This window comes from Alosa pseudoharengus, unplaced genomic scaffold (assembly GCF_046254945.1).
Source record: "Alosa pseudoharengus isolate Yale_2024_CS ecotype anadromous, Long Island Sound unplaced genomic scaffold, YU_APseudo_1.1 YU_APseudo_1.1_scf_21, whole genome shotgun sequence".
In the NCBI taxonomy this organism is placed as follows: Eukaryota; Metazoa; Chordata; class Actinopteri; order Clupeiformes; family Clupeidae; genus Alosa; species Alosa pseudoharengus.
In genome coordinates, this window is record NW_027468674.1 from 26,237,661 (window position 1) to 26,246,152 (window position 8,492).

General features: G+C 39.5%; 1 protein-coding gene across 1 annotated transcript; it reads left to right on the plus strand.

Moving 5' to 3' along the window:
* The first annotated feature begins 406 nt into the window (after window positions 1-406).
* stx4 (syntaxin 4) lies at window positions 407-7,974 on the plus strand. Its single transcript, XM_076298358.1, has 11 exons — window positions 407-607; window positions 1,213-1,317; window positions 2,258-2,357; window positions 2,653-2,727; window positions 2,957-3,027; window positions 3,152-3,260; window positions 3,396-3,469; window positions 4,094-4,231; window positions 4,565-4,675; window positions 6,207-6,287; window positions 6,418-7,974. Exons 1-10 carry the CDS (start codon window positions 578-580, stop codon window positions 6,282-6,284), a joined length of 891 nt encoding a protein of 296 aa, XP_076154473.1. The 5' UTR covers window positions 407-577; the 3' UTR covers window positions 6,285-6,287; window positions 6,418-7,974.
* Window positions 7,975-8,492: the final 518 nt, after the last annotated feature.

The window sequence follows — 8,492 nt, forward strand, 5'->3', positions numbered from 1 at the left end:
AAATGGGAATTGCTGAATAAATCTGAATTGTGTTTAATTAATAGAGTTCTGTAATTATTCAGTCTAACTTCAACTAATTATGTCTCAATCTGATTAGTGACCAATGACTTTGCAAATCTTTGTAGCTTTCAATGCGTAATATTTCACAAGGTGATCCTAAATTGACACCAGCAAATGACACCAGATATCAGATTAATGCAGTTTCAAGTCAGTGCAGCAGGTGGCAGTGCCTTTTCAAAAATCATAACAAACGCTTGGGAGGAAAAGTTGTGGCGACGCCACGAGCCAGCTGGTCTGTGTGCTGATACTACACCATTCTGTGTGTAACTCACGTGGTTTCTTTGAATGGCGCCAGGCTATCCATAATAGTTGAAGATCTGCCAAATGCGCAGTGCGTTTACAGTTTCTGCACTCATGAACATCGCCCACTAAAAAGGACTAGAAGTGAATGACCGACTTTACTCTAGCTTTGTGCATGTCAACAAAGTCGCGCGTTTAGTCTGGAATACCAGTTTTACAGACACGTGACTCTCGCGTAGAACTCAGTATAATATTTAAGAACCGATCGCAAGACAGGATGCGAGACCGAACCAAAGAGTTGGGGATTGTAAGTACTGAAAAGTTTACCAGCCGAATAACTAGCAAGCGCGAATGTTAGCCAACTGTGCTAGCGAGCTAACTTCAGTTGTCCTTCTTGTCAGTACTGTGCCACATAGCTACTGGTACTGTAACATTAACTTAGCTCAACTGTCCGTAGGACAGCTCGCTAAATAAGTGTATCACTTGATTACGTAAGGAAATAAACTGAATGGGTGTGGAATGTGATGTCTTCATTATAATCACAATGGTTTCCTGAAGTAATGCTGGATGCATGCTACCCACATAAATTGCTAGCTAACTTACCATAGTACAACGGAAGGTTGGCAGCTCTGTTTTGTAAACATTATACTGTACATGGTGGGTGTGTAACGCCGTTAGAACATTTTGGCAAGTGTTTTTATGTGTTTAAAAGTTTTCCTAAAGTGATCACAGTGAGTTCCTTATTCTATAATAGAAAGTTACTTTCCACATCCGCCCTAAGGCCGCAGAGTGCCTGTCATTTCCAGACGGGAAGGCAATATTGAACCTCCATATTCAGTTAAAGTGAGCATGACGTTTGGACAGAGATAACCATGCATAGGTGTGTCTGACAACATTCTATGGAATATCTAGCAAGGTGCTGAGTCCTCAGATGAGGATGAAGAGCACAGAGCACTAATGATCAAACCAGGATCTGCTGAGAAAGAAGAAAAGGAGAATGAGGCTTTCTTTAAGAAGGTGAGATTTGACATTAAACTCCCAGGAGAAAATATATGATGCTGTGTTATAGCACAGGATACTCAAGGGGGAGATCACGCGCATGTTACCATCTACAATACACATCTGGTATGATTACCAATCACTTTAAGTTTACAAAACAGGTTAAAGTTTGTTTCTATTTGCCATAGTGCTCTTGAAAAGCTAATTTATCTGAAAGTAATTGTGAAAGATATTGCCAACTTTTTTCTCATTCTATTCTTGTTTTATGTTGTACACATTTCCCTTGATATTGTTTTGACATAAGAAATATCTAAAGGGGTATTAGGACACTTTTAAAATGGTGTTCTGTAACTCCGTTACCGTAACTCTGTGACCATAAAATGCTGTTTTTTCCCCCTCCCCCAATGGCATTAAGCCCAAAAGTGAAAATAATTTCCAAAAGAAAGTGCCATGGTAGGACACTTGATTTATTTCATTTGAAATTTTTCATGCAAGTATTGGAAATATTTCTCAGGTTAAAACGCAGAATTGGTTTTTTCGGTTTCTAACCGCACTTGCTGCCTCCCTCCCCAGTTAGATATCTTAAAAGGCAGCAACTTTACCCGTTTCGAACACACCCTATATCTTCGGCTGAGATGTTCTGAACAGCCCCCTCAAGCAGACAGGTTTTAAGTTGAGTTATACAAACAGTCCCAGTTTTGGGTGGAAATGTCTTGGGTGGATGTCAGAAGCATCACTCGGCAATTTAGTTTTTGCTTTTGATAATAATTATGTCAAATGGTCAGTGAATATATTTTCACAACTATTGGCAATTTTTAGACAAATAGTAATTATTATGAATTGGGAAGCAATATTGTTATGACATTACTATATAGATGACAAATTAACATTGTGATGCGAATTCTTTACCTTTTACTGTATACTTGTGACTTGACTGTTTGGACTCCTGCATTTACAGGTGCAAGAGGTTCGGGAAGGCCTTGAGGCTCTGAAGAAGAAGGTTTCAGAACTGGAGACAAAACAGAAGACCATTTTGGGAGTTGCATTGCCTGAAGACAGTCAGTAACCCAATTGTAACAATGTTGTGGATATACAGTAGTACCAGGCTAGAATACTGACATAATACTGGCAGGATGTGTGTAAAGGTGCAACAAGTATTTATTGTATAAATGTATTTACTCTTACATGTCTGGATCCTCTAATTGTCAACAAATGCATGTTTCAGTGGATCAGAACACACAGGAACAGTTGCTGACTATTCTCCTTTGTGTCATTAATGTAGGTCTAAAAGTGATTAATTTTTATAGTGAAATGAGCTCATATTTAAGATCAATCTGGGTTGTGTTTTTACAGGTATGAAAAAGGAGCTTCAGTTGCTCAGGGATGAAATCAAAACAAAAGCTGGTCACATCCACAAGAACATCAAGAGTAAGTACTGTAAATTGAACTATATGACTGACATGAAAACTGCTCCACCACATTTCATTTAGGTAAAAACCCACATGGGTACAAATAAAAGTGAGGGATTCTCCCATGTGCTGTGCATACCAAAGATTCTAGAACAGAGCTCTGTTCTAGAATCTTTGGTGCATACTATAACATGATATAACTGCGACACAAAGCAGAGGAATAATCCTATTAACATTTTAATTGGTAGGCCTTGAACCTAAAAAAACTGAAGAAGATGGAAAATATGTCCCAGTCAGTCAAAGAATGCAGAAGACACAGGTAATTTCAATAAGATTCTGTAGTATTCAATTCACTAGCTATTTATTCACCAACAACTGTAACTAGGTTTTCACATATTTATTGTAGTTTTATTCATCATATTCTCTTTTTTTATCTCCTCAAGCATGTCATCTTGTCACGGGACTTTGTTGAGCTGATGGGTTACTGCAATAATCTTCAGGCTCAATACAGAGACCGGAATGTGGAGCGAATAGAACGCCAAATTAAAATAAGTTAGTTATATTACTGGTATTACTGTGGACATCATAACTGAACATTTTGATGTAATGAGAAAGAACTGTGCTTTTGAATGTTTCACTTTCGCCTCCTCAAAAAAATCTCATCACATTCTTCTTTTTTGTTTTTAGCCTGCACACAAGTGACACAAGAACAACTTGAGTCTATGATAGAGACCGGACAGACTGATGTTTTCACGCAGAATGTGAGTAATCACATGTGAGATGCTTCGCTGATATTTTTCTAGCAGGCTGCATGTTGATCAGGCTTGAATCCCTTAAATTTAGGTCACAGCAGAAATGACCTTCCTCAATATCTTTAGTATAAATAGCACTATAACTTCTATGCGAATTCCCTTAAATTGAGCAGTTTTAATATATCCCCACAGTAATTCGGACAGTATGTTCAACCTTGCATTTATGCTGCAGATTAGTTTTGATCATTCTCAAAAATGTTTTATGTTTCTTCAATGTCACCCTGGACAGGAACACTTTAGTAAGATTAGAAGTAGAAGTGGCTGTGCCCCATCACTTTCCTAGACTTAGAGCTCTTCTGATGGCTTAATTTGTATGACATGCTGTGATGATATTAGACAGCGCTGCAACTGCATAGACTCTACACTGATCATTAGGCTATTATTAATTTACATGGTGTGTGACGTTTAGTATTATAGTTCATCGTTATTCTATTGTTGTCAGACACTTTGGTAAATCTCGTGCTAAATACCATTACCATAACCATACATCTTCCAAGATGACTGCCCTTAGTGACCTGCACACTGTGCTGATTTAGTGTTTAAGACCAATTCTCTTTTTGGATTTGCCCGCAGATTCTGAACGATGCTCACGCCACCAAGCAGGCACTAAACGAGATTGAGACGCGGCGGGATGAAATCATGAAGTTGGAAAAGAGTATCAAGGACCTTCATGAACTCTTTCAGTATCTCTACATGGAGGTGGAGGCACAGGTGGGCAGCTAGTACCATGGTCTTCCTACCCATAGACTCTCCACTGGAGATGAACATTCAAATAATGTGAATGTGATAAATGTGAACCATAAGAATTGTTCAGTAATTTACACACATTTATATGCACTGTTCTGGAGATCTACAGAAATAGTTCGTTAGTCCTGTACAGTAGATTATTTTTTATATCTTGGCACAAAAATCAGTATGGTTAAAAATGATTGCCAATGTAGCATGATGTTTTTGAGATGATGATAAAAAATAGATGGTTTCATCAGTGAAAGGACTTATTGAGGAGCTGAATAGAAACTGTCTTGATTTCTGTGTGGTGTTCAGGGAGAGATGGTGGACCGCATCGAGAACAACATTCTCAACTCCACAAACTACATTGAGAAGGCAGTTACTGACACAGAGAAAGCTGTAGTCTCCCAGAAGAAAGCACGCAAGGTGAAGTGATCTTATACTCAGAATGGACAATTGAAGTGTGTTGTAAAGCAGTGTTTCCCAAACTTTTTTTCTGGCGACCCACTTTTTAAAAATGACAGACCATCGCGACCCATTTCACTTCAAATCTACCCTCATCTACAATCGAAACTATCTACATGCAAATTGAATATCCTTATCCGGTCTATGGATGTCTGCTTAGTTGACAGCACGGTCACTAGATTTTAATCGGTAAAGTTGAGGAACTGGTATCTGTTAATGTTCGTGCAAATAGGCGGATTAATGTCCCTTGCAGTTTGCAACTGCGAGGTACAGGTCATGGCAGGCGCCCCACAGAACGGTTTCATTTTGAGAGGTAGATATCCATGCTCTGGCTCCCCCTCTGCGATGCGTTCGTCCCCCAGTTTCATGCGCCAGTTTCATGAGCTTTTATGACAAAACCGTAACTGTGGTAGTTAACAAACTACATCCTAATAGAAAACTGTTAACTTTCCTGGTATCAAATGACAAATGGTATCAGTTAGACCTATAACACAACATAAATTGTGCTGGGCTGGCGACCCAAAAAAATTATCCTGCGACCCACCCGTGGGTCGCGACCCAGACTTTGGGAAACACTGTTGTAAAGGACTGCTGTTTCAGCCCTAACGCTGTTTACGTGAGCAGCCGGTTGTCGTTGCTGGGTCATGCTCGAAGTGCGTGCACCCCTTCTGGCTCCACTTGTTCAACCTATCAGAGTGTGAGTCTGGGGATGCTTGCGCTGATGGTGCTCAGTGGCGGGAACAGAGAAACATCAGATAAATAGGAGACGGTTACAGCCTTCGCAGACTGGGTTATTGTGCTGGACTGGATACTTAATTTGTATTGTAACATTGTGTGCTTTCGAAGACCTGTAAGTATTGTTACATAGTTACATTTGTTTGTTATGTATTATTGTAATATTTGTGCTAACATTGTCAGTGGTACGTGAGTAGAACGCGAGTGTTTGTTTATCGGCCGTGGTATTAATGTGTGTTATTTAATTATTATTATAGGCTCGTGGTTACTGTATACATTGCTAGTTTGCTAGTGTTTTGTATAGTACCTTTTCCCTCTGAAGGCTCTTGTGCAGCGTGTTTGACTCTAATTACCATGTTACTTTGTTAAAGAATGTGGTGCACTAGGCTGCACAATTAGGAGAAGACTTGCTGCTAGCCCATAACAGGTTGCTACTAGGCTCATATGTGTCACTGTAATCTGTGGATGTTTACTATCAATGTGAATAGTAAGTGTCTCTGTATTTGTCTCTTTCCCAGAACCACACACACTCACATATACACAAACACAGACAATAATATTGCCACCAACTCCATTCATTCCTGCAGTAAATATAACCATTGAGTGTACATCATCTCCGGCATTTTAATCCAATCCACCACAGCGGCTACCAAATATTGCTCACTGGTGACAGCGACTCTCCTTAACAAGTGAATTTGCAATGTGAACATAAATGCCATTGTGTAATGATGTTTTTTTTCTCTCTGTTTTTTTGTAGAAGAAACTCTGGATTGCACTGTGCCTTTTTATACTCTTGATAGTCATAGCCATCATCATTGCTGTTAGTTTCACCTGAGATGTAAGTGCTTCAGCTCTATAATCCTGACCTTCACATCTTTTGTTGGCTGAGAGATGACATATTGGTTTATGCTTCTTGTCCATTGTAAGTGGTCCATCTTTTCATGCTCTCAATTTTGTTTGTTTTACAGTACATTCCTCAATTGCACTGTCCATCCCTTGGAATAAGAGGAGACCTTGTCTTACTGATATCATGGACCCTTTCTACTAACAGTTTTTCATTCAGACAGACCTGAACACAGGCTTCTCTTTTTAGTTTTGAAGTTTCATGTCATCATTTTTAACCTTGGATAGTCACAATGTCCTTCCACCCAGCAACCATGAAAAAACAATACACTGCGATTAACTGAACCAGATGAAGGTGATGCCTCTGGTTAACAGATTTCACTGCATTTCAAAATCGTGAGGGACACACTGCTCTGAAACCCATGGACTTTCATCAAGGGGGACTATTGGAGAGAGAAAAAAATCCCAAGAACCTTGATTTTGTGTACTCAGGAAAATCCACAGAAATGAAAATTCTTTAACGCAGTTGTTTTTTGTCATACAGAGTGCCCGATGAAATACTGTGAGAATGTTCAACTGGCCGTCAGTTTTAATCTTGACCTTACACTAACACGAAACGTGATCTCTGACTTTTTTTTTTTTGAGGGTGTTGAGTGGAAGGAGAACTGCACAAATCCAGCTGGGTCATCCCTGTACATATGTTGTGTAAAGATGTTACTTTGAGATTCACCTGCTGACATATATATATATACACCCCTTTAGTTGTAATTTTCATTCATGACCAATGAAATTGGCTCTAAAAAGCACTCTACCAATAAGTGTTTTTAGTGACTTCCCACCTCTCCAACCTTTGTCCAATCTATGGGCCTAAATGTTTTTGTTTGTTTGTTTGTTTTATATGAGGCAATGAAATGTTTAAAAAAAAGCTTTCAGAACTTGAGTATTAAGCCTTAACTTACTAAACAACGTTTGAGGAGAGGCTCAAGAAGAAGAATGGTGCTCCCCTCTTGTTTTAGCTCAAATCTCTGTCTCTTGAAGGACAGATGTCATGTTCGCCTGTATGCACTGTGTAGCCTGGTGCCTCGCCCTAGTGCCTTTCCTCAAGCTTGGCTCCTTCGCGCTGTCCACCTCAGGGGTGTACTACGAAGCGACGTTATTTGCTTATACAGGTAACTCCGGGAGTCCCCACTGATCTCTGAAATAACACTGCACTGAGCGTCTACCGTTTCAAAATGAACGTGTTGTTTTGAGATCAGCAAATACTCCTGTAGTTATCTGGATGAGCCGAATAACCTCGCTTCATAGTGCAGCCTGCTGCTTCCCAGTTGTTATCCAATTCTGAATCAACCTTTAGCTACTTTTCTGTGACACTTCGCAAAGGTTAAAGGAACAGGATAGGCTTGAGTTATTTGTCATTGTTGACACCTCTTTATGCCATGTGCTGTCTGAAATAAAGGATTGAGAATAAGGGACCAGAGGTTTAAATGCAGTTGGTCATCTGTGGAAAAACCCGGTCCTCAGGTGGTCAGACTTTGGATATGTGGGTAGGATGTTAGGCCAGGAGAACACATTCATTTTATTCAACTGTCATGTTTTATGCCAAACTTTCAGCCTTCCAACTCATTTACTTTTAATGTAGATTTGTTGGGTTTGTGAAATAAAGATTTTATTGTATACACTGAGTTTGTGGATGATGAATGTTTGATGTCTCTTTGCAGTGTAGTCTAATTTTGTGATGTACCTATGCACCTGGGGAGAATTCCACATTTCATTTCAAAGTCCATTAACCTACCTCATTCAACCTATAGGAGATAAGGAATGAGGAGGTGCCAATTTGAGGGCACTGAGCTCTAATGACAGACAACTGTCTGAGCTGAGTCTCTGGGAGAAATAAAACACTACTTTCCTAAATTTAGGCAAATAGAAACCATCATTCAGCAGAGACAGATATGCTATAATGTAAAGAACTATTACCGGTAGTTTTGGAACACATTTTTATAAGGCTTCATTTTTCAGCCCGTTTCTAGCACTTCACCAGCAGGAGGCTAATTGAAACCACTCGACTCTTTCTTACATTTTCCAGCATGCAGAGCAGACTGTTCTCAACAGTAACATTTGGTCTGTGGAGTTTTTTTTTACTCTTTTAGTAGCCTACTTGGTGACCGTTTCAGGTGTGTATCAGAGTTAAAACGTCTGTTCC